Raw genomic sequence first — 23,578 nt, 5'->3', positions numbered from 1 at the left:
AACTCTAAGGCCGAATGCTGTTCAAGTTGTCATATTTCTGTCTTGTACTGTGTCCCTTTCTATGCAGCAGCCTTCCTGCTCCCGTGGTTCCCTTGGAAATACTATCAAGAAGGTGACTGGCTTAGTCGACTTCACCTGGTGGTATCATCATGTGCGTTTGATAGCATGCTCACCTGTGTCCAACAAGCCCAATGTAAATTGTTTGCAGAGATTTTCACTAGACATGAAAGTCGGCTTCAGCTTATTAAAATTAACCAAGTGGCATCACTTGTGGGCTCTACCAGTATCCTTTTCTGTGGCCTGATCTCTAATAACATGGAAATTTTGCCCCATTTCCAGGCTGTTTCCATCGTCATTGCTTTCCTTGCTGCTGCCAGCCTTTACGCTGGGATGTGTCACGTGAGGCGTTTCAAACCTAAAAGAAGCCCCGAAGAGAACCTCCTCTTGGAATCTGAACAGGATCTCGCCTGGACTCCTGTCATTTTATCCATGAGACAGATCTTGCCCCAGAAATACTTTTACCTTTTTCTGATCATGAATTTCTTTCAAGTCTTTAATTTAACCTCTTCAGCAACTTCATGATGATCTTTGCAGATATTCTTATTCCCAGAGATGTACTATCTTCTTCTATAAGGAGCATTATGTATGGGGCAGGCTTTATTTGCCCACAGGTATGTAATAGTTCTTTATGTTATTTATGATTATTATAATTATGTTCTCTACGATTTATAATTTGTGATAATTTTTCCTGCAGGGATTAGAGATTTAACTCTTAGCTGGGTGATGATATTAGAAACCTGATTTCATCAGTAGTTTGAAAAAGTGACACAGTTTTTTGTTTGTTTGTTTGTTTGAGACGGAGTCTTGCTCTGTCACCCAAGATGGAGTGCAGTGGTGTGATCTCTGCTCTCTGCAACCCTCGCCCTCCCGGGTTCAAGCAGTTCTCCTGCTTCAGCCTCCTGAGTAGCTGGGATTACAGGTGCCCGCCACCAAGCCCGGCTAATTTTTGTATTTTTAGTGGAGACAAGGTTTCACTATGTTGGCCAGGCTGGTCTTGAACTCCTGACCTCTAGTGATTCACCCGCCTCAGCCTCCCAGAGTGCTGGGATTATAGGCATGAGCCACCGCACCCGGCAGACACACAATTATTAAAACACCCTAAGATTCAGAGCTCTAGATATCATACAAGATTCAGTAGAAACATAATGGAAAAAAGAGACAAGGTCGAGCCCAGTGGCCAATGCCTATAATCCCAGCACTTTGGGAGGCTGAGGCGGGTGGATCACTAGAGGTCAGGAGTTCGAGACCAGCCTGACCAACATGGTGAAACCCTGTCTCTACTAAAAATACAAAAATTAGCCGGGCTTGGTGGTGGGCACCTGTAATCCCAGCTACTCAGGAGGCTGAGGCAGGAGAATCGCTTGAACCCAGGAGGCGGAGGTTGCAGTCAGCCGAGATTGCTCCACCGTACTCCAGTACTCTGGCCTGGGTGACAGAGCGAGACTCCATCTCAAAAAAAAAAAAAAAAAAAAAAAAGAGACAAAAGGAAAAAAGGAAAGAGACCCCAATGAGAACCGAACAATGTGATATTTTAAACATTTTTTGCTGTGGAATTTTGTTCCTCTCAGCTTTCTCCTTTAAGCCTCAGCAGAACTATGGAAGAAAACAGATTCCTGTGAGCATGTCATTTTGCTTTATTTGGTGTTTAAGATTTCTGTGACCATCACATGGAAGAAGAGTTAGTTGATCAAGTTTCAAAACACTTGGCTAAAAGCCCGAGTCCTGGAATTTCAGAGCACTATTAAAATTCCATGGTCATGACCATTATTGTAGAGGTCATGTCCTCTTCAAAAAATATACTGGTCTGCTGCTTATTATACCATTTGGAGAGCTGATATGTTGTTCCCCTTAACCTAAATATGTCCTCTAAAAATATGACTTTACCTCGCCTGTGATACAGGTTTTTCCTATTTTCACAAATGATAAGCAAAACATCTCAGCAATACTCTTCAGGGAACAGGTTATTCTAGATAGACTAGTTTTTACTGTTTACCAGCTTTCAAAAATCGTTAAGCCATTTGGGATAGAAATAGTTCTAAAATGTTTTAAGTGTTGCCACAATTTATTTATTTATTTATTTATTTATTTATTTATTTATTTAGAGATGGAGTCTCACTCTGTCGCCCAGGCTGGAGTGCAGTGGCACGATCTCCGCTCACTGGAAGCTCCGCCCCCCAGGTTCATGCCATTCTCCTGCCTCAGCCTCCCGAGTAGCTAGGACCACAGGCGCCCACCACCATGCCCGGCTAATTTTTTTGTATTTTTAGTAGAGACGGGGTTTCACCGTGTTTGCCAGGATGGTCTCGATCTCCTGACCTCGTGATCTGCCTGGCTCGGCCTCCCAAAAACTGCTGGGATTACAGGCGTGAGCCACGGCACTCAGCCTATCTTTTTATTTTTTTAGAGACAGTGTCATGCTCTGTCACCCAGGCTGGAGTGCAGTGGCACAATCATGGCTCACTGCAGCCTCGATCTCCTGGGCTCAAGCTTGCCTCCTGCCTCAGCCTCCTGAGTAGCTGGGACCACAGGCATGCACCACCATGCCCAGCTAAGTTTTTTTATTTTTTGTAGAGACAGTGTTTTTCAAGACCAGCCATGTTGCCCAGGTTGGTCTTGAACTCCTGGGGTCAAGCAGTCCTCCCACCTTGGCTTCCCAAAGTGTTGGGATTGCAGGCATGAGCCACCGTGTCCGGCCCACCACAATTTCTTAAGCAAAGTATATAGAATAGAATTTGCCTGTCTGCTATTATCCCAAGGTCTTTATAATTACCGTATGTGCCATAATAATGGTAACCCACAGTTTTGAGTGTTTACCATGTGCCATGGACCATTGCCAAGTGCATTGTGTACATTACTTGACGTGATCCTCATAACAATCTTGGAGGAAGAGATTCTTATTCTTACAGACGAGAAAAGGGAGGTGGTAACTTTAGAGCTGTGTACTTTAAGATTCTGTCTCTAAAATGTACTGTGCTTACATCATTTATTTAGCAGAGTATATCAAATGGAATTTCATGTCTGGCTTATCAATATAGTCGAGGTACTGTGTGTGCATGATAAAATGATGTTCTCCTTTCAAAGCAACTTGAAGTTTGTCAGGCTGTTTCCTCCTCTGTTTAACCACCCAGAATGGGAAGCTGTTTGAGTTCCTGTCTCTGCTTATTATTTGCTATCATATTCTAGGCTATATATACTTTCTTACTTTAAATCATGTATAATACCTGCCTATAGTTTTTCCTCTTCACCAGGTTGAAAAAAAAATTGTTAAATTCTTATGTAAACCTGGGCATGGTGGCTCACGCCTGTAATCCTGGCTCTTTGGGAGGACGAGGCAGGCAGATTGCTTAAGCCCAGGAGCTCAAGACTAGCCTGGGCAACATGGCAAAACCCTGTCTCTACAAAATATACAAAAATTAGCCAGACGTGGTGGTGTGCTCCTGTAGTCCCAGCTATTCAGGAGGCTGAGGTAGGAGTATCACCTAAGCCTGGTGAGGACAAGGCTGCATTGAGCCGAAATCACAGTTCTACACTCCAACACAGGCAACAGAGTGAGACCCTGTTTGTCTCAAAACCAGCAAACAAAAACTCGTGTATAAAGAAAGAGTAGGCTGGGCGCAGTGGCTCACGCCTGTAATCCCAGCACTTTGGGAGGCTGAGCGGGGCGGATCACGAGGTCAGAAGATTGAGACCATCCTGGCTAACATGGTGAAACCCCGTCTCTACTAAAAATACAAAAAATTAGCCGAGCATAGTGGCGGGCGCCTGTAATCCCAGCTACTCGGGAGGCTGAGGCAGGAGAATGGCATAAACCTGGGAGGCGGAGCTTGCAGTGAGCGGAGATCGTGTCACTGCACTCCAGCCTGGGTGACAGAGCGAGATCTCTGTCTCAAAAAAAAAAAAAAAGTAGATTTTTTCTTAACTCAGCTCAAGGACATCCAGGAAAGGTAGATTTTTAAAAACAGTTTTGTTGAAATGATTCACATACCATACAATGCCTCATTTAAAACATACAATTCAACATATGTAATATATTCATGGAGTTGAGCAACCAGCACTACAATCACTTTTAGAACATTTTTATCATTCTGAAAAGAACTAGTCAATTTTTGAGGGGTTGAAATTCTTGAAAGTACAATCCCATTGCACTTTCCCCTCATCCCTTGGTTACCATCAGTCTACCTTTTGTCTCTAGGGATTTGCTTGTTCTAGACTTTCATATAAATTGAATCATATAATATGTGGTCTTTTGTGACCAGCTTCCTTCACTTAGCATTTTTTTACACTAGATGTAATTTGATGTACACTTAGCATGTTTTTAAGATTGTAGTATGAGTACTTCATTCTTTTAATGACTTAATAAGTCATCGTATGGATATAACACATTTTGTTTATCCACTCATCAGTTGATGATCATTTGGGTTGTTTCTGCTTTTTGACTATTAACAACTAATGCTGCCATGAACATTAATGTACAGGTGTTTTGCACAGATATATATTTTCATTTCTTTTGGGCATATATCCAGGAGTGGAATAGTTGTGTCACATAGTAACTCCATGTTTCACATTTTGCGATACCGACAGATCATTTTCCACAATGGGTGCACTATTTTACATTCCTACCAATAATGTACAATGGTTCCAGTTTTTCCAAATCCTAACCAATACTTGTTATTATCTGTGTTTTTGATTATAGCCATCCTGGTGTGTGTGAATGATATCTCATTGTGGTTTTGATTTGCATTTGCCTGATAGTTAATGATGTTGTGCATCTTTTTATATGCTGTTGGTCATTTGTATATGTTCTTTAGAGAAATGTCTATTCAGGCCAGGTGCGGTGGCTCATGCCTGTAATCTCAGGACTTTGGGAGACTGAGGCGGGTGGATCACTGGAGGTCAGGAGTTCAAGACCAGCCTGGCCAACATGGTGAAACCCCATCTCTACTAAAAAATACAAAAATTAGCCGGGCATGGTGGTGGGCTCCTGTAATCCCAGCTACTCGGGAGGCTGAGGCAGGGAGAATTGCTTGAACCCTGGAGGTGGAAGTTGCAGTGAGCCGAGATCATGCCACTGCACTCCAGCCTGGGCGACAGAGCAAGACTCTGTCTCAAAAAATAAATAAATAAATAAAATAAAAGAGAGAAATGTCTATTCAGCCCATTTGCCCAGTTTTTAATAATTAGGTTGTCTTTTTATTTAGTTTACTAATACTCTTGAGTTGTAATAGTTCTTCATATTAATATACATTTGATGCAATCTGTTATCAGATATTGTTTGCAAAATTTTTCTCCTGTTCTGTGGGTTGTCTTCTCACTTTCTTTCTTGATGAGATTGAGAAGTATGAGTGTTCCTACTTTGTTCTTCTTTTTCTTTTTTATTTAATTTAATTTTTTTTTGAAACAAGAGTTTCAGTCTGTTGCCCAGGATGGAGTTCAGTGTAGCCTTGACCTACACTGCTCACTGTAGCCTCGACATCCTCAGCTAAACCAATCCTCCCACCTCAGCCTCCTGAGTAGCTGGGACTACAGGCACACGCCAGCACTCCCAGCTAATTTTTAAAAATTATTTTTTGTACAACAGGTGTTGAAGAGGATGTGGAGAAATAGGAACACTTTTACACTGTTGGTGGGACTGTAAACTAGTTCAACCATTGTGGAAGTCAATGTGGCAATTCCTCAGGGACCTAGAACTACAAATACCATTTGACCCAGCCATCCCATTACTGGGTATATACCCAAAGGATTATAAATCATGCTGCTATAAAGACACATGCACACGTATGTTTATAGCGGCACTATTCACAATAGCAAAGACTTGGAATCAACCTTAATGTCCAACAATGATAGACTGGATTAAGAAAATGTGGCACATATACACCATGGAATACTATGCAGCCATAAAAAATGATGAGTTCATGTCCTTTGTAGGGACATGGATGAAACTGGAAACCATCATTCTCAGCAAACTATCGCAAGGACAAAAAACCAAACACCATATGTTCTCACTCATAAGTGGGAATTGAACAATGAGAGCACATGGACACAGGAAGGGGAACATCACACACTGGGGACTGTTGTGGGGTGGGGGGAGCGGGGAGGGATAGCATTAGGAGATATACCTAATGCTAAATGATGAGTTAATGGGTGCAGCACACCAACATGGCACACGTATACATATGTAACAAACCTGCACGTTGTGCACATGTACCCTAAAACTTAAAGTATAATAATAATAAAATTTTTAAAAAATTATTTTTTGTAGAGATGGGGCATCACTATGTTGCCCAGGTTGACCTCAAACTCCTGGTCTCAAGTGATCCTCCTGTCTTGGCCTCCCAAAGTGGTAGGATTCTAGTTGTGAACCACTGCACCCAGCCTCGTTCTTCTTTTTCAAGATTGACTTGGCTATTCTGAGTCTCTTGCAAATCTATATACATTTTAGAATCAGTTTGTCAATTTCTACAAATAAGTCAGCTGGAATACTGATAGGGATTGCACTGAATTTGTAGATCAGCTTGAGTAGTATTGCCATATTAATGATGTTAAATCTTCTGATCCATGAACATGGGATGTTTTTCTATCTATTTAGATTTTTAGAAATTTCTTTCAATATTTTATAATTTTCCCCTTCTTTTGTTAAATTTATTCCCAAGTATTTATTTGTTTATTTATTATTGATTTATTGAGATGGAGTCTCACTCTGCCTCCCAGGGTGGAGTGCAGTGGCGTGATCTCGGCTCACTGCAACCTCCGCCTCCCAGGTTCAAGCGATTCTCCTACCTCAGCCTCCCAAGTAGCTGGGACTACAGGCATGCACCACCAAGCCCAGCTAATTTTTGTAGTTTTAGTAGATATGGGCTTTCACCATGTTGGCCAGGCTGGTCTCAAACTCTTGACCTCAAGTGATCCACCTGCCTTGGCCTCCCAAAGTGCTGAGATTACAGGTGTGAGCCACCATGCCTGGCCCTTTTTTTTTTTTTTAATCTTTTAGAGACAAGGTCTCACTTTGTCCCCCAGGCTAGAGTGCAGTGGCATGATCACAGCTCACTGCAGCCTCAAACTCCTGGGCTCAAGGAATCCTCCCGCCTCAGGTTACTGAGTAGCTAGGATTACAGGCATACACCACCATGCCTGGCTGACTTAATTTCTTGGTAGAGATGGAGTCTCAGTATATTGCTCAGGCTGGTTTTGAACTCCTGGTCTCAAGCAATCTTCCTGCCTCAGCCTCCCAAAGTGCTGGGATTACAGGTATGAGCCACTGTGCCTGGTCATTAACAGGTTTTAATATAAGCTCCTGTTTTTGTTTTTCATGCTTTATTTGATATTTGGAAACATTTAAGAGTTGAAAGAAAGGCAGGATTTTTCTTGTAGCTTTATTGTAGTATGATTGACCTACAAAAAAAACTGCATATATTTAAACGGTATAGTTTGATACATTCCAGCATATGTACACACCATGAAACCATCACCACAATTGAGATGGTTAACGTATCTATCATTCCCCAAAGTGTCTTTCTGCTTCTTTGTTAATCCCTTCCTTCTGCCCTTCCCTAACCTCCCTAATTCTCAGGCAACTGTCGAGCTACTTTCTATCACTATAGATTTGTTTGAATTTTATAGGTTTTTATATAAATGGAATCATACAGTAATGTACTATTTTTTGGTCTGGATTCTTTCAGTCATGTTGTGAGTATCCATATTTAATTCCTTTTTATTGCCAAGTAGTATTCTATTATGTAGGTATACCATAATTTGCTTATTTTTTTCTGTTTTTTTTAAAATAATTCCTCCCCCCCACATTTTTTATCATTTCAACTTTTATTTTAGATTCAGGGAGTATATGTGCAGGTTTGTTATGGGGGCGCATTGTGTGATGTTAAGGTTTGGGGTATGATTGATCCCGTCACTCAGGTAGTGAACATAGTACCCAATAGTTAGCTTTTTAACCCTTGCCCCCTGCCTTTCTAGTAGTCCCCAGTGTCTGTTGTTGCCATCTTTTTGCCATGAGTACCCAATGCATATCTCCCACTTATAAGAGAGAACATATGGTATTTGTTTGTCTGTTCCTGTGTTCATTTGCTTTGGATAATGGCCTCCAGCTGCATCCATATTGCTGCAAAGGACATGATTTCATTCTTTTTATGGCTATGGGATAGTCCATGGTGTATATGTGCCATATTTTGTTTACCCAGTCCACCGTTGGTGGGCACCTAGGCTGATTCCATGTCTTCACTATTGTAAATAGTGCTACAATGAACAGGAGAGTGTATGTGTCTTTTTGGTAGAGCAATTTGTTTCCTTTTGGATATAAACCCAGTAATGGGATTGCTGGGTCAAGTGGTAGTTCTGTGTTAGGTAGTTTGAGAAATCTCCAAACTGCTTTCCACAGTGGTTGAACTAATTTACATTGCCATCAACAGTGTATAAGTGTTCCCTTTTCTCTGCAGTCTATCTCTGTTGTTGTTTTTTTTTTTACTTTTAGCAATAGCCATTCTGATTGGTGTGAGATGGTATCTCATTGTGGTTTTGATTTGCAGTTCTCTGATGATTAGTGATGTTGAGCATTTTTTCATGTTTGGCTGCTTATATGTCTTTTTTTGAGATGTATCTGTTCATGTCTTTTGCCCACTTTTTAATGCAGTTGTTTGTTTATTACTTGTTCAATTGCTTAGGTTCCTTACAGATTCTGGATATTAGACCTTTGTCAGGTGCATAGTTTGCAAGTATTTTCTCCCATTCTATAGGTTGTCTGCCTACTCTGTTGATAATTTCTTTTGCTGTGCATAAGCTTTTTGGTTTAATTAGGTCCCACTTGTCAATTTTTGTTTTTGTTGCAATTGCTTCTAAGGATTTAGCAATAAATTATTTCCCAAGGTTGATGTCCAGAATGGTGTTTCCTAGGTTTTCTTTTAGGATTCTTATAGTTTGAAGTCTTACATTCAAATCTTTAATCCATCTTGAGTTAATTTTTGTGTGTGGTGAAAGGTGCAGTTTCAGTCTTCTGCATATGGCTAGCCAGCTATCCCAGCACCATATTTTGAATAAGGAATCCTTTCCCCATTGCTTATTTTTGTTGATTTTATTGAAGATCAGATGGCTGCAAGAGTACAGCTTTATTTCTCAGTTCTCTGTTCTGTTCCATTGGTCTATATGGCTGTTTTTGTACCAGTACCATGCTGTTTTGGTTACTGTAGCCTTATAGTACGATTTGAAGTCAGGTAATGTTCCTGGCTTTGTTCTCTTTGCTTAGGAGTGCTTTGCTGTTTGGGATCTTTTTGGTTCCATATGAAATTGCAAATAGTTTATTCTAACTCTGAAAAATGATGTTGGTAGTTTGATAGGAATAGCATTGAATCTGTAGATTGCTGTGGGCAGTATGGACATTGTAACAATATTGATTCTTCCAATCCATGAGCATGGAATGTTTTTCCATTTGTGTCATATATGATTTTTTTCAGCAGTGTTTTATAGTTCTCCTTGTAGAGATCTTTCATCTCCTTGGTGAGATGAATTCCTAGGTATGTTAATTTTTTTCTGTGGCTACTGTAAATAGGATCGCATTCTTGATTTGGTTCTCAGCTTGAACATTATTCATGTATAGAAATGCCACAGATTTTTGTACATTGATTTTGTATCCTGAAACTTTACTGAAGTCATTTATCAGTTCCAGGAGTCCTTTGGTAGAGTCTTTAGGGTTTTCCATGTATAGAATCATATTGTCACCAAAGAGAGAGATAGTTTGACTTCTTCTCTTCCTATTTGGATGCAATTTATTTCTTTCTTTTGCTTGATTGCTCTGGCCAGGACTTCCTTCTTTCATCTCTTGATGGACATTTGGGTTGGATCTGGTTTTTGGCTGTTACAAATAAAGCTATGAACATTTTTTGTCTTTGTATGGATATATGCTTTCCTTGCTCTTGAGTAAATACCTAGGAGTAGAATGGCTGGGTTGTATGGAAGGTATATGTTTGCCTTTCTTTTTATTTTTTTTTCCTTTTTTTTTTTTTGAGACGAAGTCTCATTCTGTCACCCAGGCTGGAGTGCAATGGCGCAATCTCGGCTCACTGCAAGCTCCGCCTTCCGGGTTCACGCCATTCTCCTGCCTCGGCCTCTCGAGTAGCTGGGACTACAGGCGCCCGCCACCACGCCCGGCTAATATTTTTTTGTATTTTTAGTAGAGACGGGGTTTCACCGTGTTAGCCAGGATGGTCTCAATCTCCTGACTTCGTGATCCGCCCGCCTCAGCCTCCCAAAGTGCTGGGATTACAGGCATGAGCCACCGCACCTGGCCGGTATGTAGTATCTTATTGTGGTTTTGATTTACATTTTCCTAATGACTATTAATGATGTTGAGCATCTTTTCATATGCTTACTTGCCATCCATATATCTTTTTGGTTATTTATTCAAATAATGTGTCTTTTTAAATCGAGTAATTAGTCTTCATAGTATTGAGCTGTAGGAGTTCTTTGTATATTCTAGGCACATGTCTTTTGTCAGAGATATATGATCAGTAAATACTTTCTCTTAGTCTCTCTTGGTTACTAGTTGTTAAGAGAAGTATGGCCAAAAGATTTTAACAGTCATTTTTCTTAAGCCCTCACAAAACACAGGTCTTTCTATTGATCTCAATAAAAAATTATTATAAAATGGAAATCCAGGTCGGGCCCAATGGCTAACACCTGTAATTCCAGCACTTTGGGAGGCTGAGGCAGGAGGATTGCTTGAGGCCAGGAGTTTAGGACCAGCCTGGGCAACACAGCGAAATCCTGTCTCTACAAAAAATAAAAGAAAATCCAAAGTTGCTTTAAATTTATTCTTAATTTCTAGAGAATTAACACGTATAAATTATTGTGGTAAAAAATGACAGCTTAGCCGGGCGTAGTGGCTCACGCCTGTAATCCCAGCACTTTGAGAGGCTGAGGTGGGTGGATCATGAGGTCAGGAGTTCAAGACCAGCCTGGCCAAGATGGTGAAACACTGTCTCTACTAAAAATACAAAAAATTAGCCGGGCGTTGTGGTGGGTGCCAGTGATCCCAGCTACTTGGGAGGCTGAGGCAGAGAATTATTTGAACCTGGGAGGTGGAGGTTGCAGTTAGCCGAGATGGTGCCACTGCACTCCAGCCTGGGTGACAGACTCTGCCTCAGAAAAAAAAAAAAAAAAATGACAGCTCATTGGAATCTACTGTTCTTGTTATTCATTTGGCTAAGTCTCTTTAACACTTTATTGGATAAAATAATGAAGGGTGAGCACTATGTTTTCATTTTCTCTTTCTCTCTCCATCCTTCCTCCCTCCCTTTCTCCCTCCTTCCTCTTCCTCTTTCTTTCTTTCTTTCTTTCTTTCTTTCTTTCTTTCTTTCTTTCTTTCTCTCTCTCTCTCTCTCTCTCTCTTTTTCTTGAGACAGTCTCTCTCTCTCTCTCTTTTTCTAGAGACAGTCTTGCTCTGTCACCCAGGCTGGAGTGCAGTGGCATGGTCTCAGCTCACTGCAATCTCTGCCGCCCAGATTCAAGCAATTCTCCTGCCTCAACCTCCCAAGTAGCTGGGATTACAGGCATGTGCCACCACGCCCGGCTAATTTTTGTATTTTTAGTAGAAATGGGATTTCACCATGTTGGCCAGGCTTGTCTCCCAACTACTGACCTCAAGTGATCCGCCTGCCTCGGCCTTCCAAAGTGCTGGGATTACAGGCATGAGCCACCGCACCCAGCCCTCAGGCTGGTTTTCTTTTTGAGGAATTGAATAAATAAAGGAGAAAAGGATGAATAAATGCTCTGTCTCCCTAATAACTGTTGGTATAGGTCTGTCACTCTTCCGCATTACACTCCCCAGAGAGGCAGAGGAGTAACTGGGTTAAGAGCATGGATCTGCAGTCGGCCCAGGAGGAGCCTGGCTCTCCACTTACTAGCTGTGCAATCCTGGGTAAGTTACTCAACCTCTCTGTGCCTCAGTTTCCTCATCTGTAAAATGAGGATCAAAATAGTACCTACTGGTCTGGGCACAATGGCTCCCAGTACTTTAGGAGGCCAAGGTGGGAGGGTTGCTTGAGCCCAGGAGTTTAAGACCACCCTGGGCAACATAGTGAGACCCTGTCTGCATAAAAAATTTAAAAAATTAGCCAGACATAGTGGCACACACCTGGAGTCCCAGCTACTTGGGAGGCTGAGGTGGAAGAATCGCTTGAGCCCAGGAGGTCAAAGCTGCAGGGAGCCATGATTGTGCCACTGAACTCCAACCTGGGTGACAGAGCAAGACCCCATCTCAAAAAACAAACAGCCGGGCGTGGTGGCTCACGCCTGTAATCCCAGCACTTTGGGAGGCCGAGGCGGGTGGATCACGAGGTCAGGAAGTCGAGACCATCCTGGCTAATACGATGAAACCCCGTCTCTACTAAAAATACAAAAAAATTAGCCGGGCGTGGTGGCAGGCGCCTGTAGTCCCAGCTACTCGGGAGGCTGAGGCAGGAGAATGGCGTGAACCCGGGAGGCGGAGCTTGCAGTGAGCCAAGATTGCGCCACTGCACTCCAGCCTGGGCGACAGAGTGAGACTCCATCTCAAAAAAACAACAACAACAACAACAACAACAAAATAGTGCCTACCTAAGGAAATTATTATGAGGGTTAAATGAATTACAACATCCAAAGTACTTAAAACGGTTCCTAGCACAAAATAAACCCTCTAGAAATGTTAGCTCTTACTACGTACGGCCAACTCAACGCAGCAGGTATCTATTAGACTTTCACTGTGAGCACGGCACTGCCTTTATCCCTCTGTTTTGATGTAGGCTCCTTTGGCATAGGTTTGCCAACACTTATGTTGGAACACACTGTTGAATGGGGAGCCAAAATCTTTCGTCTGTAGAAGGCTTTTAGTTAAAAAAAAAAAAGGCAATCTTTCTCTTTTCTTTCATGATTTTTGTAATACTACTCATCATTGGCTTATATCTTTTTATATATTGGACACAAGAAAAATAGCTACCAATTATTAAGTGCCTTATATGTTGAGTATGGTGCTAGGTAAGAGAAGAGAAATGGAAAAGAGCGAGAGTGAGAGAGAGAGAGAGAAAGTTTGTCTTGGTGGGGGAAATGCCTCTTAGGTAAAGTAACTTGTCTGTGAAGAAATAGCTGGTAAAAGTGGCAAAGCTGGAATTTAAATCTAGGGACATGTGATTTCAAAATCTTTCACTTTTTAGCCAGGCATGGTGGTGCATGCCTGTGGTCAGCTACTTGGGATGATCACTTGAGCCCAGGAATTTGAGACCAGGCTGGGCAGCATAGTAAGACCTTGTCTCTAAAAAAAATCTTACACATTCCACTCTACCACATATTTCTTACATTATTAACTTCTTGTATTTTGTATGTTTATGTACTAGAGATGGAGAAACAGCAGCTGCATTTCAATATGTGGAAATGTGTTACTTTATAATATTATAATAATATTTAAGAATATAATTGGACTTGTTGGGGTGTTTTCCGTACTTCCTCCTACAGAACTCTAAGAAATGCCTTGGACCACATCAATCACTGATCCATTGTTTTTTAGTGTCCGGAAAATGAACTCTTGCTTCTTGAAAGAAGAAAAGTAAGTCAAAAAATCAGTCAGGGGAAAAAAACCCTTATGTTTGTTAAAGAACATCTGTATTCTACTTACATCATTCAAAATTCTCCTCTAATTATAATGCACATACTTTTGGTTAGTGAAAACTTTTCAGGGATAAACAATGTGTGCTTTTTTATTGAAAACAAAGTATCTTCTGATCTTTGTTAATGTATGTATGTATATTTAGCATAAACTTTTTAGTCTAGAACAATGAACTTTTTCATTGATAGCAAGAAATGCAAAAAATCTAAGTCTGAGCTCTTAAAATGAATCTGTTATGATGATAAAAATATATAAAGTTAGGCAGGACACAGTAACCAGGAATGCTAACTCTTGTTTACCTCTGATGCTTGATTTTAGGGTAAAAAGTACATTTCAGGCAAGATGTGGTGGCTTACGCCTGTAATCCTAACATTTTGGGAGGCCGAGGCAGACAGACCGCTTAAGCCCAGGAGTTGAGACCAGCCTGGCCAACATGGTGAAACGCTGTCTCTACTAAAAATACAAAAGTTAGCCGGGCACAGTGGTGCTTGCCTGTAATCCCAGCTATTCAGGATGCTGAAGCATGAGAATAGCTTGAACCTGGGAGGCAAAGTTTGCAGTAAGCCAAGATCACGCCACTGCACTTCAGCCTGGATGACAGATTTGAGACTGTCTCAAAAAAAAGAAAAGTTACTATTCATAATCAATTTTTGATATATATGGATAATAATGGCATTTCTAAGCAAGATAGTTTTAGTTGTGTGTTTCAATTGATACTATAATTCAGAAGCAAATTTATTTATTTATTACATATTTTTTGAGACAGGGTCTTGCTCTGTCACTCAGGTTGGGGTGCAGTGGGTGTGATCATAGATCATTATAGCCTCAACCTCCTGGGCTGAAGCAATCCTCCCACCTGAGCCTCCCTAGTAGCTGGGACTACAGCTGTACATCACCACACCTAGCTAATTTTTGTATTATTTGTAGAGATAGAGTTTCACCATGTTGCCCAGGCTGGTCATGAACTCCTGGGCTCAAGCGATCCTCCTACCTTGGCCTTCCAAAGTGTTGGGATTATAGGCATGAGCCACCACACCTGGCCAGCAATTTATTTTGCAATAAGGTTTATTTTGTCATCAGCAAGAGTAAGTAAGCTTAATAATGCATGGAGTTCCATCTTAACACAATGCCATTCTGCTTCCATTTCAGTGCCTTGTACTTATCAGTCAGTCCTGGCTGAAAAAGTTTGATTACTATAAGATCATCTTAATTTCTTTCTGTGTAGAAGGAACAGCCTCTATTGTCATGTTACTCCTGGGAAAGCAATACTACTACTGTTTGGCTCTTTATCTCACTATTATCATGTAAGTAAATGCTGGTTCCAGTCTCAAAATTACACTAAATTTTACCATTTGCCCTTTCAAGCAGTGAAACATTTTTGATCCGGACTGAGTTTAATATTCATTTCTAGGCAAGGTCATTGTACCTTTCTGACAAATTGTCTGAATGTTAATGGCTTGTTTTTTGAAGGAATTTCATACTTTAAATTTTGTAGTAAACTTACTTTTTTCAACCTATTAAAAAATTTACTTGGAAGGCTAAGGTTGGAGGATTGCTTAAGGGCAAGAGTTTGAGACTAGCCTGGGCAACAGAGTAAGACCCCGTCTCTAAAAAACATTTTAAAATTTTTTGGTGGCACATGCCTGTAGTCCCAGCTACTCTAGCGGCTGAGGCAGGAGGATCATACTTGAGCCCACGAATTCAAGTCATAGTGAACTATGACTGCACCACTGCACTCCATCCAGCCTAGGTGACAGTGAGACCCTGTCTCAAAAATACAGCATTTAGTAAATACTGCTGCCATGTATAAAAGAGGCTGAGCTTCTATTTCTCCTTCAACTCTTCCTCCTATTTCTGCAACCTCTCCTCCTCCCCCAAGCACCCACTTTGCCTCCATCACAGGCATCTCAAATTCCGCGGGTCCAAATCAAGGATCTTGCTGCCAGATCTGCTCTTTTGCCATTATTTGCCATCTGGGGAAATGGCTCTGCCATCTATCTGTTTGCCCAAGTCAGAGACTGAGAAGTTGTCTTTGCCTTTTCTCTCTTCTTTGACCCCTAGGTCCAACACACTGTTAATTGTTAGCAGTTTTATCTCCCTAATGTGCCCTGAATATGTCTCTTTTCAGTTCCACTGACATTCCTATAGCTCATTTCTCACATGGAATAGGATACAGTCTTCCCTTATGACCCCCTAGTTTATAGTCTCCAGTCTCTCCAACTCCCTCTCTCATATTGCTTCTAGAATAACATGCTCTTCCTTTGCTTAATAATCTTTTTTTTTTTTTTGAGATGGAATCTCGCTCTGTTGCCCAGGCTGGAGTGCAGTGGCGCGATCTTGGCTCACTGCAAGCTCCGCCTCCCGGGTTCACACCATTCTCCTGCCTCAGCCTCCCAAGTACCTTTAATAATCTTAAGTGGCTTCTTATTGCTTTCAGGGTATTTCAAAATGATGATGTGATGTCTTGTTATATAGTCCCTCTTTATCTTTTCGTCTTCATTTCTTTCTTTTTTTTTTTTTTTTCTGAGACAGGGTCTTGCTCTGTTGCCCAGGCTAGAGTACAGTGGCACAAATATGGCCCACTATAACCTCCACCTCCCAGGCTCAGGCGATCCTCCCACCTCAGCCTCCTAAGTAGCTGGGACTACAGATGTGCACTACCATGCCCAGCTTAATTTTTATTTTTTGTAGAGATAGGTTTTTGCCATGTTGCCCAGGCTGGTGTTGAACTCCTGGGCTCAAGCGATCTGCTCACCTTGGCATCCCAAAGTGCTGGGATTACAGGTGTGAGCCACTGTGCCCAGCCTTCATCTTCATTTCTTGTTACTCCTCAACCTACACTGTACTCTCTGCCATACAGAAATACTTTGCAGTTCCTGGTCGAGATACCTTTGTGTCTAGAAGATGCAGTTCCCTGTGCCTGGAAAGCTCTTCCCCATTTCTTGCTTGGCCCTGTCCTCATGTGTCTTAGGCCACAGCTCGGGTATGTGCTTCTCTGGGAAGCCTTCCCTGATTTCCTCATCTGGATTAGTGGCCCTCCTATATGGCTCCAGTGCCCTATGCTTACTTCTGCTGTGGTGCTTTTCCCTCTACCTGCGACTATCTGTGGTCCCCTCTGGATTGAGTTTATTGTGAATAGGGTCTAGTCTCTTATCACTGCGGCCCATTACCTACTGCAGTTCCTGCAAATAGTTGGTCCTTAGAAAATGTGTTTTAGGCCAGGCGCAGTGGCTCATGCCTATACTTCCAGCACTTTGGGAGGCTGAGGTGGGAGGATCACTTGAGCCCAGGAGTTCAAGACCAGCCTGGGCAACATGGCAAAACCCTGTCTCTACACAAAATAAAAATTTAGCCAGGTGTGGTGGTGCACTCCTGTAGTTTCAGATATTCAGCAGGCTGAAGTGGGAGGATTACCTGAGCACAAGAGGTGGAGGCTGCAGTGAGCTGAAATCACGCTACTGCACTCCAGCCTGGGCAACAGAGTGAGTCCCTGTCTCAAAAAAGAAAAATAAAAAAAGAAAAGAAAAGATAATGTTTTTGTTTTTGTTTTTTGTTTTATTTGAGATGGAGTCTCACTCTGTTGCCCAGGAGTGCAGTGGCGTGATCTCAGCTCACTGCAACCTCCACTTCCCAGGTTCAAGCGATTCTCCTGCCTCAGCCTCCCGAGTAGCTGGGACTACAGGCCCCAGCCACTCTGCCCGGCTACTTTTTGTATTTTTAGTAGAGACAGGGTTTCACCATGTTGGCCAGGCTGGTCTTGAACCCTGACTTCAAGTGATCCACCCACCTCGGCCTCCCAAAGTGTAGGATTACAGGCGTAAGCCACTCATTTTGAGTGAATGAATTAGTACATTCTATTCCAGGTCCCTGCTGGAACAACTTGAGAAAATTTTCATGAAGACATATTTGCATTTTGAACAAACTGGTACTGGAGACTGTAATAATTGACTCAAATGATTGAATCCCTATGAAACTTCAAGACGTTAGAACCCCATGCAGATAACTATTCTATAAGTCTGTAAGGGTGGCCCTGGCTGTACAATATGTAAAATGATATTTTATAGTAATTTTTAGAGTGAAAATTTTTGTTTGTTTTTTTCACTTAAACCATCCCCCTCATTTTTATTCTTCTATCATAATTAAAATGCTATATGTCCTTTCTCAGTTCTTAACTTATCCTATTTCTGATATCAAGAGAAAGATGTCTGTGTGATTAATTTCCCTGGCATGTCCTGTCCTTTAGAATCTATTAATAATTTAAGCAGATCAAATGAGTTTAGTCATTTGCAATGAGGAAGAAGCATAAAAATCATTTTTAAAATTCCCAAGTGAAAGTCATTATTTCATTTTTAAAAGAGAATTACATATTCATAGATATATAATATTTGGGAGGATAGAAGGGTTTGCCTAATATAGCTTTACTTTTATACTATATCATTTCCTTTTATCTTCTTGCAAATCAAATGCCAACTTTCATTTTATTCTTTTTTAACGAAAGCTGTGCCTCCTAGTTGTAAAATTTTCATATGTGTTTTAACATTTCTTTCTAGGGTTATCGTGCGAGCTTCGGTTTCCTTGTTTACCCTGCCACTAGCTGACGTGGTCGATGCAGATTTACTGAAGTTTAATCAGCAGTGGTATATTTATTCAAATGTCAGCTACAAAAATATCACACGTAGGCAGGACCTATCAGAGTCTCCATATCTCAGTTATATTGCCACTACAAATCACATATCTGAAAGACAATCATAACAGGCATCGCTAGGAACCAGGGGGCAGAATATAATCAGATATATTCATGCTTGCTTGCCTTGGGCAACTTTTCCCCATTTCTGAAATGACATCACAGTTTTTCATTTCTCAAGTTCACATAGCCAATATTACAACAGGGTTAAATATCAGAAAGCAAAGTGAAATCTCAGTTAGCTGTATGTTCTACATATGGCAATATGCCTTATTACAAGGGACGATTAGGCAAAATGACCTTTACTCTGTGACATTGCAAGAATTAAAATTAAAAATCAAGGTCCATCTTATCCTTTCTTACTTGAAAAAGCCTAAGGTGATGATGAGAGGTTCTGTTCTTTGGTATGATTGTAAGCACTTTAGATCAGCTATAAAATGTACTTGATTGGCAAATATTTTCTCATACGTATCCTATTTTGCAGATTAGAGAGGAATGTATTATTTTAAGACAGAGGCACATTCTTTTTTTTTTTTTTTTAGATGGAGTCTTGCTCTGTTGCCCAGGCTGGAGTACAGTGGTCAATCTTGGCTGACTGCCACCTCTGCCTCCCAGGTTCAAGCGATTGAGTAGCTGGGATTACAGGCATGTGCCACCATGCCTGGCTAATTTTTTTGTATTTTTAGTAGAGACAGGGTTTCATCATGTTGGTCAGGCTGGTCTCAAACTCCTGACCTGATGATCCGCCCACCTTGGACTCCCAAAGTGCTGGGATTACAGGCATGAGCTACTGCGCCTGGCCAGACAGAGGCACATTCTTTATTAGTTCTGTCAAAACATGTATACTGCAAAGCCTCTTCTGTTTATTTGTTTTTAAGACAGGGTCTTGCTCTGTTGCTCAGGCTGAAGTGTGGTGGTGTGATCATAGCTCATTTCAGCCTCAAACTCCTGGGCTCAGGGGATCCTCCAGCCTCAGTCTCCTGAGTAGCTAGGACTATATAGGTGCACACTACCAGGCCCAGCTAATTTTTAAATATATATATATGTTGTAGAGATGAGGATCTCATTATGTTGCCTGGGCTGGTCCTGAACTCCTGGTCTCAATCGATCCTCCTGCTTGGCCTCCCCAAAGTGCTGGGATTATGGATGTGAACCACTGCGCCCAGCCCCCTCTTTTATTTTTAATGCAAATTAAATTGAGGAAAGATTTGCCAGCTACCTGGATTTCTGTTTGTATAATTCCTTTCCTGTTGCAGGGTTTTGTTGCTAAGTTCATATTTGGAGTGATAGGCAAGGTGATGAGCTCCTTACAGTCCAGGGTCCTGTCTTCACTTTTGTCTCCTTTGTACCTGGAAAACTGACTGGCTCAAAACTCCTTCTGTTGAATGAATACGTAAACAAGCAACAACTTCAGTAAACATTTTTCACCTTTCAAATTCCTTTTGAATTAGATAGGTTACAGATAAATAAAATGTCTTGAACAGTGGGAAAGGGAAAGGCATTAACATTTACCAAATGCCAATGTCCAAATGAGCTTGTATGACTGTTTGCTCATTCAGGTCTTGCAGCAGCCTTGAGTGTTAGATATTATTGACTTGACAAATATTTATCGATTTATTCCTTTGTGTCAGGCAATGTGGTAAATGCTGAGGATTCAATACAGTGGGTCTTGTAATGAACTCTCCAAGTTATCTGATGCCCTTCCTTCTCTCTAAAATGGGGGTCTCCAACCCCTAGGCTACAGACCAGTGCCGGTCTGTAATAATATTAGAAATAAAGTGCATAATAAATATAATGCACTTGAATCATTTCAAAACCAACCCCCCTGGTCCGTGGAAAAATTGTCTTCCATGAAACTGGTCCCTGGTGCCAAAATGGTTGGAGGCCATTGCTCTAAAATTACTTATTCACATGTGTGCAGTAGGTTTGTGACCAAATGGCTACTCTTGAGGACACCTATACTTTTCTACTGCCATGATTCAGGGTATCATTACCAAGGCTCAGTGTTTTTTAATTCAAATCTATTAATGTCAGATGTACTTGTTACTGTAATTCCAAAATTTAATTGTACTTATATTTTACAAACTTAGGAAATATATATGTGAAATGAAAGTTACTTTTATGAAAATTAAGTTGAATGCTTTAGAAAGACTCAATATTGAGTTGTAGGGTCAAGCATTGTGGCTCACACCTGTAATCCCAGCACTTTGAGAGGCTGGGGCAGGAGGACTGCTCAAGGCCAGAAGTTTGAGCCAGCCTAGGCAACATACAAAAGAAGAAGAAGGAGAAGGAGAAGAGAAAAAATTGAGTTGTAAACAATTACTATCACATTTGATGCAGTGGAAACTAAATGTTTTGAGGGGAAAGTCATAGAAGTCTAAAGACATTTCGTACTCAGTTTGCTTCATGAGTGACTTCAGGTTCTCTTTATAACTGATAGTAGAAACTGTCTATCATGTAATATGGATCCTGTTTATATAAGAAAGATGGCCCAGCACTTTTTTTTTTTTTTTTTTTGAGATGGAGTCTTGCTCTGTGGCCCAGGCTGGAGTGCAGTGGCATGATCTCGGCTCACTGCAAGCTCCGCCTCCTGGGTTCACACCATTCTCCTGCCTCAGCCTCCCGAGTAGCTGGGACTACAGGCTCCCGCCACCACGCCTGGCTAATTTTTTGTATTTTTAGTAGAGACAGGGTTTCACCATGTTAGCCAGGATGTTCTCAATCTCCTGACCTCGTGATCCACCTGCCTCGGCCTCCCAAAGTGCTGGGATTACAGGCGTGAGCCACTGCGCCCGGCCAGCCCAGCACTTTCATCAGTGGACCTATACTCAATGGAAAACCCAGAGAAAAGATTTATGAATAAGTATAGTTAAAATGGAATGGTTACTGTCTCTTCTTTTAAAAATGATTTTTTTGCTTGAGCCAACTGTCTCACGAATCACGTCAGAGAAGACAAAAACCAGTGAGCAAAACCGGACATAACCTCTGCTCTTGTGGTACCTACAGTCTAGTTGGGGAGATAGACAGCAACTGTATTGTCAGACAATCAAAGTTATCCCCATTTTCATGAAACTAAGACCTTGCAGAAATTAATGTTCCCATGTTCTGGTTAATGTAACCAGCAGACTGAAGAACAGACAATTAAACCCAAGCTCTTACCATCAAATTAAACTTCCTCTCATTCTCAGACCTTGTCTCTCTTTTATTTTTTTCCCTCCCTTTCTTCTTTTTTCTCCTTCCCATTTTCTTTTTTCTCCTCCTGAGTTGCAAGGTTTCCATCATTAGTTGAAATGTGACAAGATTTCAGTTTATTCAGTCAATGCACTTGATTTATTTTATATGACCTGATTATTTAAAAAAGTTATATGGAGGATTCTTATCAGGAATACATTAAAGTAGTCCTTAATAAAACTTGGTCAGAAAAACTTAGGCATGAATCCCAGTTTTACCATTTACTAGCTGTGTGACTGTGGATGAGTTAATCTGCTTTCCCATCTCTAAAACATAGCTGGTAATATCTCACTCATGGGATTGTCGTGGGATTTAGATGAAATAGTAAGAGCCTATAACAGAGTACAGGGCACAAACAGCACTCACTTAACAGGCCTGTAAGAGATGAGCTGTGTCTTCCCTTTGGATCTTAGTTTCTTCATCTAAGACACCATCTGAGACACCTTCACTGCTAGGTACGGTGTCTCACACCTATAATCCCAACACTTTGGGAGGCCAGGGTGGGAGGATTGTTTGAGTCCAGGAAATCGAGACCAGCCTGGGAAACATGGAGAGACCCCATCCCCCTCAAAAATACAAAAATTAGCCAGGCGTGGTGGCGCATACCAGCAGTCCCAGCTGAAGCTGAGGTGGGAGGATTGCTTAGGCCTGGAAGTTCAAGGCTGCAGCAAGCTGAGATTGTGCTACTGCACTCTAGCGTGGGAGAAAATGTGAGACCCTGTCTCAAAAAAAAAAAAAAAGTTAGGTTCTGGCCGGGCACCGTGGCTGATGACTATAATCCCAGTACTTTTGGGAGGCCAAGTTGGGAGGATGGCTTGAGGCCAAGAGTTCAAGACCAACTTGGGCAACATGGCAAGACCCTGTCTCTAAAAAAAAAAGTTAAGTTTTTCCCACCATGGCACATGTATACCTACGTAACAAACCTGCATGTTCAGCACATGTATCCCAGAACTTAAAGTAAAATAAAAAAAAAATTTCAAAAAAGAGTTAGGTTTTTCTAGTTTTATAATCCTTTATAACTAAAAGGTTAATATTTTATAATACTATACTTTTTTTTATTGTCTACTTAGGATCAAGGAAGACTCCATACACAAAGAGATTCCTGATTCAAATTGTATATATGGATATATATATATATATATTTATATATATATATACACACACACACACACACACACATGTAATTCGTATGTGATATAGACCCATGCTATTTTTGTCTGTTCCAGGTCACCCCTTCCCTCAGTGGTTTTTGGCATTAATGCTTTGTTTACCAAACCTGCCCAGTCTTTAGCGCCCATGGTGATACTCTCTAGGCTAAACCAGTATGAATATGGAAACACAAATAGCAGGTAAAGTAAAAAAAAAAAAAAAAAAGGCTCTTGAAATAATGTAAAAGAAACATGAAAGCAAACATAGCCTTTAACGTTAATTACTAAGCAATTATCTTGACCTTTGTATATTATTAGTCACTAACTTGTATCATGAGTAAGGTATAATAAAAAGTATTAGTATCAAATGGACTTTCATAGGAGTATCTTTAAGTATCTTCTTTAAATTATGTACATGCTAAATGTCTTCACACTAAGCTACATATTAATTACTTTATCTGAGTTATTCATTCATTTACTATTTCATTTCACAAATGCTTTCAAGTGCCTGCGATTATAGTCCAGGTACAAAGTTCCTTTGAATACAGGATGAATACAAACCTTCTAAGGGGCCATACGGATTACACAAAACTGATAAGGGACCACCAGAAGTATAATGGGACTGCGGTAATTCAGAGAAGAGATTCCTACCTCGTCTGCCTATGGTCAGCGTGTACTTCACAGAAGAGGGTTTCTTCAGCTGAGTTTTGGAGGTTAAGCGGGATTTTTCTCCTGAACATGGAGGAATGTCATTCCAAGTAAAGATGTCATTCCAAGCACAGCAAATGGAGGAGTGTCATTCCAAGCACAGCAAATATT

At 41.1% G+C, this 23,578-nt stretch overlaps 1 protein-coding gene across 2 annotated transcripts; it reads left to right on the top strand.

Moving 5' to 3' along the window:
- The first annotated feature begins 366 nt into the window (after positions 1-366).
- Positions 367-23,127, top strand: LOC129457473 (transmembrane protein 180-like). Of its 2 annotated transcripts, XM_055232663.2 has the most exons (4): positions 367-671; positions 14,846-15,000; positions 18,247-18,330; positions 22,838-23,127. In XM_055232663.2, exons 1-4 carry the CDS (start codon positions 579-581, stop codon positions 22,962-22,964), a joined length of 459 nt encoding a protein of 152 aa, XP_055088638.1. In that variant the 5' UTR covers positions 367-578; the 3' UTR covers positions 22,965-23,127. The 2 variants fall into 2 exon arrangements, 1 of the variants encoding a protein (XP_055088638.1); XR_008649260.1 differs by lacking the exons at positions 367-671; positions 18,247-18,330; positions 22,838-23,127 and adding an exon at positions 13,587-13,636 and having other exon boundaries at positions 14,846-14,955.
- The last annotated feature ends 451 nt before the right edge of the window (positions 23,128-23,578 follow it).

Source organism: Symphalangus syndactylus, chromosome 11, assembly GCF_028878055.3.
Source record: "Symphalangus syndactylus isolate Jambi chromosome 11, NHGRI_mSymSyn1-v2.1_pri, whole genome shotgun sequence".
NCBI classification, from domain to species: domain Eukaryota; kingdom Metazoa; phylum Chordata; class Mammalia; order Primates; family Hylobatidae; genus Symphalangus; species Symphalangus syndactylus.
Note: the sequence above shows the minus strand (reverse complement) of the source record. Positions and strands in the feature narration are given on the sequence as shown.